The sequence below is a fragment of the Oncorhynchus kisutch genome, linkage group LG22 (assembly GCF_002021735.2).
Source record: "Oncorhynchus kisutch isolate 150728-3 linkage group LG22, Okis_V2, whole genome shotgun sequence".
Lineage (NCBI taxonomy): Eukaryota > Metazoa > Chordata > Actinopteri > Salmoniformes > Salmonidae > Oncorhynchus > Oncorhynchus kisutch.
Genome location: NC_034195.2, coordinates 7,974,580 through 7,990,752, shown reverse-complemented (window position 1 = coordinate 7,990,752; position 16,173 = coordinate 7,974,580). Strand labels below are relative to the sequence as shown.

The following is a 16,173-nucleotide window of genomic DNA, read 5'->3' as shown; positions in this document are numbered from 1 at the left end:
GTGTAAATCTCTCGAGATTTGGCTCTATTTATGCTCAGATTAGAAAATGCTAATTAGCATCAACGTAGACATCATGCAAGACTACAAACTCCCTGTAAAATCCTGAGCATCATCGCTTTCTGACACATGCTAACTTGCACAAGACCGTTCACAAAATTGTCCACTTAAAGAAATGCAGCCATTTTGTTCATTACTACATTTATCTAACATTAGATAGTTAATCCAGAGATTCTTACCTCGATTCGGCAGTTTCATCATCATGGCATTGTTAGTTCTTTATGATAGCCAAATTAGCATTTCATTTCAGAGGTAAATATTGGTGAATATATTATTAAGAGTGATTTACATGGTTATCAAAACGTCATTCCAGTGTAATCCTACACAAAACACAGACCTTATTTGAAGTGGTTCAAAAAAAATACCCTATGGGAAAAATGAATGGTGGAAAAACTATTGGAACCATTTCCTTGTTTGAGCGCTAGGTTTAATGGGTATTATGACTCTTACTGTAGTACTCTATTGGCAAATACGTCTGTATTTGCATCTGTATTAGTTTAGGCTGGTGATTGGATTGCAGATATAACCTTATAGTCATATAGTGCCATGTTCAAATGGGTTTATGCAGATAGAACTTTATAGTTTAACTTCACAGACAGATGAAGAACCATCTAAACATCAATTATATGTGACCAACTCATTTATTTATTTTTTATACCAATTTGAACTTCATAGTCCGAAGCTTTCATTATTGTCTTTCTTACAAAGGCAGAATAGCCCTACCTCATCAAGAGACGAAGCTATATGTAATCTGTCAAACCATTTATTCCCGAACACCATGTAAATTAATGTTGTTTTGGCATTATGGCTATTGAATTAATCCCCTGTGTAACACGAAACATTTGAATCAACACAAGGATGTCGTTTTTTTATTTTAACGTAGGGCATTTTAGATGGGGTGCACAGATTCTCCAAATAGTTTGTGGGAGGAGCATTGGAGAGTGTCTCAAACGTTGCCCTGAATTTACGGTAACCGAGTTGATATTGTCACGTTGACCATTATCGCTTTATGTTCTCTTACCTGGATTTTCCCCGAATGTTTAGAAGGGGACATTGTTAAAGATTGAAGACAGAAAAGCCGCAGCACCACTCAGTAGGAAGGCAATTGGACAGTTTGCGCTCAGAAAAGTCCGATGAATGGCTGAAGATTCCCCTATGATTGAGGTATCGATTCCGTCGCTGGAGCGAGAGGTAGACGAGTCGGGGAAATTGAGAAAGGTAAACTGTTGTAGGCTTAAAAAGTATCTGGATATGTGTGGTACAGTAAGGTTCAAAACTTATTTTAAGGCATTCTCTTATGTTTTCCCACAACTTGTCATGCACATTTTGTTGCACATATAAGATTTTTTAAGTATATTTTTTACTGCTTGGATAGGCGATATTCCACTGGTCTTTGGTTTTGCCGTTCGTGCCGGCTGCCGCGCCATTCCTTTGCACCAGGCAAGCTAGAAGGGCACCTATTCCATAGATTTATATAGCGTTTATTATAGAATTTCTATCATTTTGTGAATCATTGGTGCCCTTGTGTCCTGTATTACACAATTGTGAAAAGCTTCAGTTGTCTGTGGCAGCTTTCTCCCACTTTCCCTTAAAATATCATTTGAAAGCCCTGAGCCTCATTTGAAAAAGAGACACATCAACACAGAAGTATTGCAGTTTGCATGCCAAACAAAAGGAAGCCAAGCACCCAATCTTTTTTAGAGGACAGTTGCCATAAACACAGGCTACACTCAGTGGTGGAAATAGTACCCAATCGTCATACTTGAATAAAAGTAAAGATGCCTTAATAGAAAACGACTCAAGCGAAAGTCACCCAGTAAAATAGAACTTGAGTAGAATTCTAAATGTATTTCGTTTTAAATATACGTAAGTATCAACAATACATGCTATGAATCATTTCACATTCCTTGTTAAGTAGATAAGACAGCATTAATTAGTTTTTGAAATTACAGATTGCCAGGGGCCAGTCGGGGACCCATCATTTAGGGCAGGTGGGGCTGAGCCTGTTTTGAACCCCACATCTTTATAATTTTTTTTTTTTTGGGGGGGGGGCTTGCCTGTTTTGCATGTTATTTTGGCATTAATACGTGTCACATAGGCCCTAACAGTTTGGGCACCGCTTGTCGCTGTTATAGTGCAATTAATGTATTGTTTAGTGTTATGTAGTGTCTTTGCTGGCATGCATCTAAAAAAACTGTTTTAGTTTGCCACACCAAGATTTGCATGCTAAAATCGCCACTGCCAGGGGCACACACCAACACAATTTACAAATAATTTGTTTAGTGAGTCTGCCAGATCACATGCTGACAACTGGTTCTGCTCGTGAGTCATTGTGCGCATGTTGATTTTGTATATGCCCTCCAGATGCATACATGACACGCAGTTTAAAATACCAAAACCAACTATATTAATTAATGTCAAAACTAGAGGTTGGCCAATTAATTGGCATGGTCCATTTGTAATTGGGTCCGATTTCAAGTTTTCATAACAATCGGTAATCAGCCTTTTTGGACAGCGATTATGGCCAATTACATTGCAATCCACGAGGAAACTGCATGGCAGGCTGACCACCTGTTACGCTAGTGCAGCGTCAAAAGGACCTTGTGGCTACAAGGAGCCAAGGTAATCACTAGTTAACTACACATGGTTGATGATATTACGAGGTTAACTAGCTTGTCCTGCATTGCATATAACAATGCCGTGCCTGTTAATTTATCATCGAATCACAGCCTAATTCAACTTCGCCAAGCGGGGGATATACATATATAACATGACTGAATATACCGGCACAAAGTTCATGGACTTGGGCAAGAAGTTTTTTGTTTTTGACAGTGAAAACCCCCAAACAATGTCTGAAGTCATTTACCACCGGTTTTGGTTGAGAGCTGTTGGCTTGAGAGCTGTCTGCTTGTTGGCTTGTTGGCTTGAGAGCTGTCTGCTTGTTGGCTTGAGAGCTGTCTGCTTGTTGGCTTGAGAGCTGTCTGCTTGTTGGCTTGAGAGCTGTCTGCTTGTTGGCTTGAGAGCTGTCTGCTTGTTGGCTTGAGAGCTGTCTGCTTGTTGGCTTGAGAGCTGTCTGCTTGTTGGCTTGAGAGCTGTCTGCTTGTTGGCTTGAGAGCTGTTGGCTTGAGAGCTGTCTGCTTGTTGGCTTGAGAGCTGTCTGCTTGTTGGCTTGAGAGCTGTCTGCTTGAGAGCTGTCTGCTTGAGAGCTGTCTGCTTGAGAGCTGTCTGCTTGTTGGCTTGAGAGCTGTTGGCTTGAGAGCTGTCTGCTTGTTGGCTTGAGAGCTGTCTGCTTGTTGGCTTGAGAGCTGTCTGCTTGTTGGCTTGAGAGCTGTCTGCTTGTTGGCTTGAGAGCTGTCTGCTTGAGAGCTGTCTGCTTGAGAGCTGTCTGCTTGTTGGCTTGAGAGCTGTCTGCTTGTTGGCTTGAGAGCTGTCTGCTTGTTGGCTTGAGAGCTGTCTGCTTGTTGGCTTGAGAGCTGTTGGCTTGAGAGCTGTTGGCTTGAGAGCTGTCGGCTTGAGAGCTGTTGGCTTGAGAGCTGTCTGCTTGTTGGCTTGAGAGCTGTCTGCTTGTTGGCTTGAGAGCTGTTGGCTTGAGAGCTGTCTGCTTGTTGGCTTGAGAGCTGTCTGCTTGTTGGCTTGAGAGCTGTCTGCTTGTTGGCTTGAGAGCTGTCTGCTTGAGAGCTGTCTGCTTGTTGGCTTGAGAGCTGTCTGCTTGTTGGCTTGAGAGCTGTCTGCTTGAGAGCTGTCTGCTTGTTGGCTTGAGAGCTGTCTGCTTGAGAGCTGTCTGCTTGTTGGCTTGAGAGCTGTCTGCTTGAGAGCTGTCTGCTTGTTGGCTTGAGAGCTGTCTGCTTGAGAGCTGTCTGCTTGAGAGCTGTCTGCTTGTTGGCTTGAGAGCTGTCTGCTTGAGAGCTGTCTGCTTGTTGGCTTGAGAGCTGTCTGCTTGTTGGCTTGAGAGCTGTCTGCTTGTTGGCTTGAGAGCTGTCTGCTTGTTGGCTTGAGAGCTGTCTGCTTGTTGGCTTGAGAGCTGTCTGCTTGTTGGCTTGAGAGCTGTCTGCTTGAGAGCTGTCTGCTTGTTTGCTTGAGAGCTGTCTGCTTGTTTGCTTGAGAGCTGTCTGCTTGTTTGCTTGAGAGCTGTCTGCTTGTTGGCTTGAGAGCTGTCTGCTTGTTGGCTTGAGAGCTGTCTGCTTGTTGGCTTGAGAGCTGTCTGCTTGAGAGCTGTCTGCTTGTTGGCTTCTAATTTCACTGTAAAAACAAGCAAAAGGAAACCCTTTGCCCAAGTCTCTGAACTTTGAGCCAGTAAATTCAGTCACGTTATGTGTTGCCAATATACACAAAGAATACAGAACATTATGAGCACCTGCTCTTTCCATGAAATAGATGGATGAGGTGAAAGCTATGATCCCACTTGTAAAATCCAAGTTAGATGTCACTTGTTAAATCCACTTCAATCAGCGTAGCTGAAGGGGAGGAGGCGAGTTAAAAAAATGATTTTTAAGCCTTCAGACATGGATTGTGTGTGTGCTGTTCAGAGGAAGAATGGGCAAGACAAAGTATTGAAGTGCCTTTGAACGGGGTATGGTAGTAGGTTCCAGACGCAACGGTTTGTGTCAAGAACTGCAATGCTCAACATTTTCCCGTGTGTATCAAGAATGGTCCACCACCCAAGTGACATCCAGCCAACTTGACACAACTGTGGGAAGCATTGGCGTCAACATGGGCCAACATCCCTGTGGAACGCTTTTGACACCTTGTAGAGTCCATTCCCCAACGAATTGAGGCTGTTCTGAGGGCAAAAGCGGGGGTGCTACTCGATATTAGGAAGGTGTTCTATGTTTTGTACACTCATTGTATGCCATTTCGCAGATACTTTTATCCAAAGCAGTAATTGTATACTTTTCCTCATTGGTTGCCACGGCTGGAATCAAACCCATGACCCAGTTGAAAAATGGGTTCACGTTACACATCCCACAGCAGCTGTAGTCTTAACAGGATGACTAACTTGCCTGCCTCCATGATCAACAAAAGTAAGACTGACACATAATTCTGCTTTGAGTCACTCATGAGCTTTTTGGTGTGTGTCTTCACACTATTGTGCCAACCTGAACAGCACTTTCTGTGCAGGCTTGGATATGTTCTTTTCACATTGTCTACTCCTTTCCAGCATGAGACTATTGCTTGGGAAGCTAAAAGTGAGCTGAGCTGAGCTGACCCTTAGCTAGTCTGATAATATAGCTGTTGCCAGTCTTCTTTTAAACAAGCAGAGGGGCATAGTCAATTTTCCATTTCTTGAAATAGAGTGGGGTTCAAGAAGTGGTCCACTCATATCCCTTTCACGCCAACATGCCGACCCAAACTATTCTGTGCTGGCTTGTATATTTTCTATGCACATACAGTACATTGCCCTTTAAAACAGGGTTCAAGCTAGTATGGTGCATGCGTATCCAGGCCAGTTCAGCAAACCTTGGATGAGCTCGGCTGAGTAGTGTGAAAAGAGTTTTGCTTGTCTGTTAACTGTCTGATTTGGGGTGCTGCGTGTTCCACCCTGAGCCTTCTGCTGTGTTATGTAAGGAGGGGGCATCGGGCCCCTCTGTGCCAGGGGTTTGCAGGTGGAAATATCTATCCCTATCTGCACACCCGCAACAATGAAAGCTCTGTGACGGAAGGGTGACCATTGACGGGATGGCGAGAAAGAGAGGATGGCTGGAGTTCTGTCTGTAAACCGGCTGTATGGCTTCAAGAACAAAGAGACCCAATATGGAAAAATGTTCTTTCTAATGAACTGATGACAATCTCTGTACTCTCATATATCCCCACGGACTGAGTGAATGTACCATCAGCTCATCTGTAGACATATAATTGTATGGGGAACATATAGTGACATTTTGTTAATTGAAATTAACGAGTTAAAGCGTCAAAAGTGGATGAGCTGTTTAAAACAACTTGTTTACCAGTCTCGAGTGAGCAGACAAAGACTCTTTTCTTTGACAGGAAGTACCTTTTTGGGCAGATGTAACTCAATCAGTTAAATTATGTGCTTCTTGTCCTGAACAGTAATTTGGTAAACGAATGAAGAAGCACAAGGTGTGCATGCGTAGGCTGGGGGAGTTATTTCATATGAAATAGGCGCTGAGGTTTGAGACTGACTTTGCAGGTTAGTGAAGCAGGCTGAACATTGAGCAGAAGCAGGTACTTGTTGTTCATTGTGATACTTGACTTTGTGGAACTGACTAAACCAGTGAGTTCCGCCATAGCGGGAAGAACAGCAACTTCAGGAAAGGGACATTTGTGTGTCATTGAGAGGAATTGGTTACTTTTAAAGCTCATGAACAGTCAGTCACATATCTTTGTCACTAAATAACCATTAATCACAGTTTTGGTGATGGTCAAAAGTCTGTATCGTCCAGGTAATAATCTTGTATTATGTAAACAGTAATCTTGTAACATCTCAAATGTAGAGGTCGACCGATTTATGATTTTTCGATACCGATCGATACCGATTAATCGGACAATTTTTTTTAAATGTTGATTTATTTGTAATAATGACAATTACAACAATACTGAATGACCACTTGTTTAAACTTAATATAATACATCAATAAAATCAATTTATCCTCAAATAAATTATGCAAAAACAAAGTGTTGGAGAAGAAAGTAAAAGTGCAATATGTGCCATGTAAGAAAGCTAACGTTTCAGTTCCTTGCTCAGAACATGAGAACATATGAAAGCTGGTGGTTCCTTTTTAACATGAGTCTTCAATATTCCCAGGTAAGAAGTTTTAGGTTGTAGTTAATATAGGAATTATAGGACTATTTCTCTCTACAATTTGTATTTCATATACCTTTGACTATTGGATATTCTTATAGTAACAATATAGCTTCCGTCCATCTCCTTGCCGCTACCTGGGCTCGAACCAGGAACACATCGACAACAGCCACCCTCGAAGCAGCGTTACCCATGCAGAGCAAGGGGAACAACTACTCCAAGTCTCAGAACGAGTGACGTTTGAAACGCTATTAGCGCGCACCCCGCTAACTAGCTAGCCATTTCACATTGGTTACACCAGCCTAATCTCGGGAGTTGATTGGCTTGAAGTCATAAACAGCGCAATGCTTGAAGCATTGCGAAGAGCTGCTGGCAAAACGCACGGAAGTGCTGTTTGAATGAATGCTTATGAGACTGCTGGTGCCAACCATCGCTCAGTCATCGCTGCTCTATCAAATCATAGACTTAATTATAACATAATAACACACAGAAATACGAGCCTTTAGGTCATTAAAATGGTCGAATCCGGAAACTATCGTTTCGAAAACAAAATGTTTATTCTTTCAGTGAAATACGGAACCGTTACGTATTTTATCTAACGGGTGGCATCCCTAAGTCTAAATATTGCTGTTACATTGCACAACCTTCAATGTTATGTCATAATTACGTAAAATTCTGGCAAATTAGTTAGGCCGTCATTGAAAATAAGAATGTGTTCTTAACTGACTTGCCTCGTTAAATAAAGTTGGCAAAATCGGCGTCCAAAAATACCGATTTCTGATTGTCTTGAAATCGGTACTAATTAATCGGCCATTCTGATTAATCGGTCGACCTCTACTCAAATATATACTCTGGGCAGTGGGCACTGATTGCAGAGTATGGTAACTCTATAAAAATAATTTATAATGATTTTACCAGTATGATAATTAGTAAAGGATGGATGATTATTCTGCTCATGAGGATCCATGTTAGATCCAGTGGCTGCCTGGATAATGGCCACAGCCCTCTTGCTCTGAGAGCTCATTCATCCATGGATTGAGGGTCATCTGTTTCGGACCATCATTGGTATGTGATGACATGGCTCCAGCCCCATCGGTCCACTGAGTCGCGAGTCGCCTGGTCAACCCAGGAATATGGAGGCCATGTGCCTTCTTTGAACAGCTAGCCTAGTACCAGATCGGTCTGTGCTCTCTTGCCAGAGTTGGTACATGGCAAGACAGCACAGACACATCTGGGACCAGGCTACAGACAGTCAAAATGACTGTTTGCTGAGAGAGGAGTTAAGTACTGTACTAGGCTGACCACTCGAGTCACTGCTGATTTAGGGTCAGCCCTCTTTCAAAGTAACAGAGCGAGTGCTCAGCCAGTTGCGAATAATTAAGGACCAGATGTATTTTTAGGTCAAGAATAAATACCAAAAAGGTAAACTCTTTAATGTACAGTTTGTTTTATTGTGTTGGATGGTTGTAGACTAGTTCATAGATTTTAAAATATAGCTTTAAATCAGTTAAATTGTCCTTGGAGCAATCACTCTGGATCATCCCCTGAGAGATGAGTTTAGGTGGAAAGGGGGGCATGGGCCTTTAATTATAGCCTGAATGTAGCCAGTCAGCTATATTTAACGTGACCAACAAAAAAAAAGTGTGGATCAACTGCATGACTCAGCTAATCCCCATGTCAGGATGACTCTCTGTCCTGGGTCATGTTCATTTGGCACTAAATATAAGGAAACAGGGTCTACCTGGATTGTTTTCTGCTGCATGCCCTTATGAACACCACACCTTGTCATGTTTACACAGAGTCCCTTCTATTCATATTTGTGAAAGTCTATCCCGCTCTCTTTTATGTCAGTGGCTATTTATGTATTATTGTTAACTTGGTTTCAGACCAACTTGGAGAAGATGTCCCTGTTTTCTTCATTTTAGAAAGCGGGGAAGACCAAAGGATGGCTACTTTTGTACTTGTCATTAACCTCAGTTTTGGGTGACTGGTGTGTTTGTCCAGATGATTATCAGCTAGCTGCCTCGGCTATACAGCCGACAGCATTGCCATTTGTCCAAATAAGCCTTCTTATTAACTACCACTGCACACACTGGAGCTTCACTGGAAAAGGAAGCATTTCATTGCTGCCCTTTGTTTGATTTGTTGTAATGTACAAGAAAGCAGCCTACAATAATTTGTGTACTATCAGTGCTATTTTCCAAGCATAACAAATGTGGACAGTGCACTTGGGCTATAAAAACAATACTGATCCTGCAACTCCTGTCCTTTGGCTGCGTTCTGCCAGTTATCTGTCCTCCAAATGACTGATTGCTAAGGATGTGCAGGTGCACTGTAGCGGATGTGTCATCCCATTCAGCAAGCTATAGAATGCCTCTAAGAAAGAACATTTCCACAGGTTGTCCTTTTTACCTAGGGTTATGGTCGTTCTGTGTTGCTTTTCTTGTGAGCAGTAATACATGTATAGCTGAGTTGTTTTTGACCACGTAAAGCTGTAATATGTAACTTTTTTTGGGCGACCCGACCAAATGCACATAGAAATTTGAGAGAGAGATCTGTGATTCTCATTAAAAACGAGTCTAAGAAGCGGTAGATATGTTCTATGTGCGAATTGTCTATGCATTCTGTTCTTAAGTTTAGTTTTTTCCCCTTTTATACTTTCAATTTTGTACACCAGCTTCAAAATGGTGAAAATACTCTATTTTTGGTCTTTCACCGGTTTAGATGATACAATGATTCTATACACTACACTTTGCGTGTTTTTCCACAAACTTAAATTAGAATTTTAGCAACCACGAAAAGGCGAAGAGATTTCTATACATCTAGTTGTTTGCCCTGCCTGTTGACTGGTCAGGTCTGGGCAAGTGCTCCTGGGTAATGTCCCAATTGTCTCTCCTGCTTCACAAGACTGCATTTGACCCCTTCACTGATTTTGAAAGGAAATTACTAGTATAAGAAATATGGTGGGAACTCCCACAAGCCTATGTCCGCACCAACCATTTGTGTGAACGAGTTCACACTGCAGGAGAAAGGTGATATTGGGACGCACACTTGGTCCAACTCCTCAAGCAAAAGCTGCTGTTTATTGCCAACAGGCCTCTTCCTTCCCCTGCTGGATATCTGACTGCATTACACTGGACACGAAACTCAGGCATGATTGGAGAACGTCAAGTCCCATCTAGTTTGTGTAGAACTACCTTTTAGAAAGGCAAACTCTTATGTGACTGGAAAGACTTACCTTTTGTACATAAATGTTTGTGTCCGATGACAAGCAAACATAATTCTCTTGATATTCCTTTCCAGAAAACCAGTGTAATAGCACAAAGCTATGCTCTGCTCTTTTCTAGCTCTTCAGAGTTGAGATATTGTTCAATGGAAGGAAACACTTTGTGCTCAGAAGACACAGTGAATTCCAGACCCTGCACAGAAAGGTAAAACAATTGCTGACTCTCTGCCTCCCCTTACTTAACACCAGAATTATACCGTATCTGAATGATTTTTAAAACCATATTTTTTACATAGTATACTCCACTCTGTAGCCATTGGTTTGTATGGCAAACTGCTCTACAAATATGCTTACATTTCCCAGCTTGAAACATGCAAATGATGGTCGCAATGCAATGGGCTTAGTTGTTGTTGCATGCATGACGGACATTAAGCCATTACAGGCCCATCCCCGTAATGTAATTTACAGTTTCCTCCTGCCTCCATAGCTGAAGAAGATTGTGCATCCCCCAGACTTCCCCAGCAAGAGGAGCACCCATCTGAGAACCAAGCCTCTTGAGCAGAGGAGGCAGCAGCTGGAGGACTACATTCAGGTAGAATAGTGTAAATACATGGAACCCTTAACTTGACACCCAACGTCATAACAGCTGACATAACGTGTCCTAATATGGTTATAACACTGTCATGGCCAATATATTTAAACATGTTGTGACATATATTGCGTTATTTTACGGCTGGTTATGACACCTACATAAGATTGTCAAAACCCACATTTATTCCAATGTGTTTTTTTCCCAGCCAAGAAGTTTCCTTTAGTTTTGAAAGTTTGTTTCTTAGGTCCTTTGTTGTAATGAATTCTGTTTACGGTCATGTTGTTGTTTTTTTTCAGCATATTTTAAGTAACTTGCAGAAAATACACGTTGACACTATCGTGAAGCATTATGACCGTCCTGTGCCACTTTACTTGGACTAAGAAAATAAACTTTATGACCCCCCCCGTCGAGAAGCATTATGACCGCCAAAATCATTTAAGCCAGATAGGCCTATCACGTACAAGACGGTGTCTCGTCCTGCTCCTGAAATGTGTGCTCCGTTACAATGATGTTTTAATATGGTCAATTTCTGAACATTTTATAGAACATAAATATACTGTTAATTAACAAGTAGGCTGTGGTGAAATGGAATGTTTTGCCTTGTGTGGTAGGTTTTGTGGGTTCTGACACTCTTATGTAGGTGTCATAACCAGCCATAAAATATTGCAATATATGTCACAACAGGTCTAAATAGATGTCATGACAGTGTTCTGACAAGTTATTTCAGCTGTCATGACATGTTATGACGCCGGGTGTCAAGTGAAGTGTTACCGTATTTACTTTATTCAGTTAGGAGGGCTACATATATTAATTACATACCATGTTCAGTTACCACATTCACGTATGAAATGTAATGAATTCATATATTGTACGTGCCATGGGATAGTTGACATTTTCAATAACAGTTACTAATCCAATTTTAGACTGTGTGTGTGATCAAAACCATTTTTTTGTTGTATTTTCTACTGGCCTCTCTCTGTAGGATATAATTTACCAGTATGAAGAAGTCCCTCAGGTGCTGCTGGACTTCCTGCATGTGAAACATTTCCACTCTGGGAACAAAATAAGCAGCCTTGAGTATGTACCTGCCTGCCTGCCTCTGTCCCCTCACTTCAACCAGCTACTCACATCAGGTTCACTTCAATAAAGTTATCAGACAGAAAAAGAAGTATATTGAATATGATGTGTGTGTGTGTGGTAAGGAAAGGAGAATCTGATGTCAGTCAAGATTTTATGATATCTGAGGTATTACAGTGCCTTCAAAATATTTACACCCTTTGATTTTTTTGTGTCAATGATCTACACACTATACCCCATGTCAAAATGGAATTATGTTTTTTGAAATGTTTACAAATAAATGAACAAAATAATTTAAAACAAATAATTTAAAATAAGTATTCAACTCTTTTTGTTATGGCAAGCCTAAATAAGTCACAAGTTGCATGGACTGTGTGCAATAATAAATAGTATTTAACATGTTTTTTAAATGACTACGCCATCTCTGTACCCCACACATCTGTAAGGTCCCTCAGTCGAGCAGTGAATTTCAAACACCGATTCAACCACAAAGACCAGGGAGGTTTTCCAATGGTTTGCAAAGAAGGACATGTCCCTTTGAGCATGGGGAAGTTATTAATTACACTTAGGATGGTGTATCAAAGATACAAGCGTCCTTCCTAACTCTGAGGAAGGAGACCGCTCAGAGATTTCCCCATGTGGCCAATGGTGACTTTAAACCAGTTAAGAGTTTAATGACTAATACTAACCTAATTGAAAGAGTGAAAAGAAAGAAGCCTGTACAGAATAAAAATATTCCAAAACATGCATCCTTTTTGCAATATGGCACTAATGTAATACTGTATAAAATGTGGCCAAGAAATTCACTTTTTGTCTAGGGGGAAATCCAACACATGACAGAGTACCACATCATATTTTCAAGCATGGTGGTATCTGCATCATCATATGGGTATGCTTATCAACATCAAGGACTAGGGAGTTTTTTTTTAGGATGAAAAGAAATGGAATAAAGCTAAGCATAGGCAAAATCCTAGAGGAACTTGTTTGTCTGCTTCCCATCAGATACTGGGAGACAAATTCACCTTTCAGCAGAACAATTACTTAAAACACAAGGCCAAATATACACTGGAGTTGCTTACAAAGATGACATTGAGTGGCCTAGATACCATTTTTACTTAAATCTGCTTAAGTCTATGGCATGACTTGAACATGGCTGTCTAGCAAGGATCAACAACCAATTTGACAGAGCTTGAAGAATTTTGAAAAGAATAATGGGCAAATATTGTACAATCCAGGCGTGCAAAGCTCTTCGAGAATTACCCAGAAAAAGTCACAGCTGTAATCGCTGCCAAAGGTGATTCTAACTTGTATTGCCTCATAGGGTTGAATACTTATCCAATCAAGATATATTAGCATTTTATTTTCCAAAATAATAAAACATTAAAAAAATAGTTTGTCTTTCACTTTGACAGAGTATTTTGTGTATGTAGTTGACAAAAAAATACAATTAGCTCTATTTTAATCTCACTTTATAACACAACAAAATGTGGAAAACTTCAAGGGTTGGGAATACTTTCTCAAGGCACCTTATGCGCTGCAGTGTTTTGCAATTGAAAATGTAGAGACATTCTGTTGAATTCAGTCATGTTATATGTAGCCAATGTACAAAACATTAAGAACACCTGCTCTTTACATGAGACTGACCAGTTCAAAGCTATGATCCCTTATTGATGTCATGTGTTAAATCCACTTCAATCAGTGTAGATGAAGGGGAGGAGACAGGTTAAAGAAGGATTTTTTTTAAAGCCTTGAGACAATTGAGACATGGATTGTGTGTGTGCCTTTCAGAGGGTGAATGGGCAAGATAAAAGATACAAGAGTTTTTGAATGGGGTATGGTAGTAGGTGCGAGGCCCACCGGTTTGTGTCAAGAACTTCAACACTGCCAGGTTTTTCACGCTCAACAGTTTCCTATGTCTATCAAGAATGGTCCACCACCGAAAGGACATCCAGCCAACTTGACACAACTGTGTGACACATTGGAGCCAACATGGGCCAGCATCCCTGTGGAACGCTTTAGACACCTTGTAGAGTTCATATTAGGAAGGTGTTCCTAATGTTTGGTGTACTCTGTGTATATTGTTTAACATGGGCAACTAATAGGCTGTAATAAAAACAGTGATTTCCTCATTTCAGATCATTTGATGATAGTGACCCTCAGGGATATGGGTGAGTTTCCCTTTTATCTTGTGAACAGCCATGTGTATTCTGCCTGTGTGCCATACAGTACATGTCCCCCTGTACTTTGGTTTCCGAACCAGTCCTCGGGTTTATTCTCTGGCTCGGGACCCTCTGAAGTTCCACTATGATCTATTCTAACACTAGCACATGTGATTCATCTTGCCAACTCACCAGCAAGCCCTAGATTTGTTGAGTCAGTTGTCCTGGTGGATTGGCATGGGGGGGGGGGGGGGGCAGGCAAAGTGAGAAGGTCTAGCTTATGAGGGTTTGGGCATGCAGAGCAGAGGGCAAGTTTAAATGCCATGCAAAAATATGCAAATTAAATTTATGCATAAGAAAAGTACATGTATAATCTCAATTTAGAATGCTGAAATCTGCAAATGGTTACGCTCCATATTGCAACGCACACATCTATATTGTATTAACATTTTGCTCGTTCAGCTCTTCGACTCACCCAGTGGTCTCTTGTCCCTCAGCTGTCAGCTGCAGCATCAGCGTGTGGTGGGATTCTGTCGTGACCCCTATCTCCTGGAGTCCCCCTCAGGTACGGCAGGCTTCCGCATTGTCGTATGGCTGTTGGAGATCCTTAGACCACCCAGACGATTAAAGGGAGGGAGGGGGGGGGGCTTACACTTGAGTGTCTAAAACTAGGTAGAGAGTAAGTAGAAATGATAAGGGACCTATACTGTATATTTAGAACTGCCCACCCTTGGCTGAGAGCCCATCTCCTTTTGAGTTCACCACACTTTCTACCATCATTGCCAGTAACATCCAGCTCACTGTTAATGTTTCCTCAGGATGGTCTCCCTTTTTAAAGAGCTTGCTGAATGCTTTCTCCGCTAAATGGCTTGTACTTTAGCTTGGCATTACGCATGATGATCTTAGGCTTGTGTGCGGCTGCTCAGCCATGGAATCCCATTTTATGAAGCTCCTGACAAACGGCTATTATGCTGACGTTGCTTTCAGTGAGTGTTGCAACCGAGGACAGACGATTTTTACACACTCGGCTGTCCCGTTCCATGAGCTTGTGTGGCCTACCACTTTGCGGGTGAGCCGTTGTTGCTCCTATACGTTTCCATTTCGCAATAACAGCACTTAGTTGACCGGGGCAGCTCTAGCAGGGCAGAAATTTGACAAATTGACTTGTTGGGACTTATAACGGTGCCACATTTAAAGTCACTGAGCTCTTCAGTACAGTTGTTCTACTACCAATGTTTGTCTATGGAGATTGCATGGCTGTGTGCCTGATTATTTTTTTTATACACCTGTCGGCAACAGGGGTGGCTGAAATAGCCAAATCCACTTGGCCTCAATGTACATTGGAGTTGCCTGCCAGGTCTCACAATGCCAGGATAGGTGGTATCAGCTATCCACATATGGCGTGCAACTAATCTAGTCGGCAACCATGGTATTGAACTTTTAATCTATTCCAACAGATCTGCCGGACATCGTCACAGATGGGGTCCTGCAGGGCTTGTACCCCCGAGACATCCGTGTCAGCTTCACAGCCTGCACAAAACCCAGCCTCCCAGAGAGACCCTGTCTGGCTCCAGCGATTCCCTCTATATAGTAGAAGTCCTGACACTAGGATCTGTGGATTTTAAAATGGCCTTGATAGTAATTTGGATGAATGTCGTGTCTGAGTCCGCAACCAATGGAGGCCCATTTGCTTGTATACTACCACACAATAGAAAATGTTTACGTTACTTTGGGTGCTTGACTAGTCACAGGCCAATTGAAGAGGTTCTAGAAAGCAATGTCATAAGTTGGTGGTTCCTGTTTATGAACTAAACTCATTGTATGCAGTTGATGAGTCCCCCATTAACTGCCTTAGGTCACTTAAAATGACCTATCGGTCACCTGCCAGCTCAATGTCCATATGTTTCAGCTATCCACATGCAACAATTTGATTCCTTATTAATAGGGTGGCAGGTAGCCTAGTGGTTAGCATGTCGGGCCAGTAAGTGAACGGTTGCTGGTTCAAATCCCTGAGCTGACTGAAATGCTGTGCCCTTGAGCAAGGGCTGCACCTATCCAGTGTGGCAACAAACCATTGGTTTATGCATGAAAGCAATAGTCTGCCTGGATTGAGTTTCACAATCACTGGCATTTCATATGTTAATGTTTTTACATGTTAAGCTTTATATTAAAATGTAATACATGACCCATGTTCATATAAAAATGTTAATTGTTCTACTTGCAATCGCTTACAAGAAACTATCAAGTTAAATTGTCACATGCACAAGAACTGTTTTTCTTGCAAGCTCTGACCAACAATGCA

General features: G+C 41.6%; 1 protein-coding gene across 3 annotated transcripts; it reads left to right on the top strand.

Moving 5' to 3' along the window:
• Positions 1–975: 975 nt before the first annotated feature.
• On the top strand, positions 976–16,126 carry snx22 (sorting nexin 22). Of its 3 annotated transcripts, none has more exons than XM_020456564.2 (7): positions 976–1,275; positions 10,165–10,248; positions 10,531–10,635; positions 11,618–11,768; positions 13,848–13,880; positions 14,369–14,436; positions 15,329–16,126. In XM_020456564.2, exons 1-7 carry the CDS (start codon positions 1,195–1,197, stop codon positions 15,494–15,496), a joined length of 690 nt encoding a protein of 229 aa, XP_020312153.1. In that variant the 5' UTR covers positions 976–1,194; the 3' UTR covers positions 15,497–16,126. The 3 variants fall into 3 exon arrangements, 2 of the variants coding, with proteins under 2 accessions (XP_020312153.1, XP_020312155.1); XM_020456566.2 differs by having other exon boundaries at positions 981–1,275; positions 11,618–11,712; XR_004204777.1 differs by lacking the exon at positions 976–1,275 and adding an exon at positions 4,985–5,078 and having other exon boundaries at positions 11,618–11,712.
• Positions 16,127–16,173: the final 47 nt, after the last annotated feature.

Excerpts from the sequence above, each read along its gene's own strand:
- snx22 (XM_020456564.2), top strand. The coding sequence starts at position 1,195 with ATGGCTGAAGATTCCCCTATGATTGAGGTATCGATTCCGTCGCTGGAG. Across the intron at positions 13,881-14,368 it reads AGTGACCCTCAGGGATATGG|CTGTCAGCTGCAGCATCAGC; the intron begins GTGAGTTTCCCT and ends CTTGTCCCTCAG. Across the intron at positions 14,437-15,328 it reads TCTCCTGGAGTCCCCCTCAG|ATCTGCCGGACATCGTCACA; the intron begins GTACGGCAGGCT and ends CTATTCCAACAG.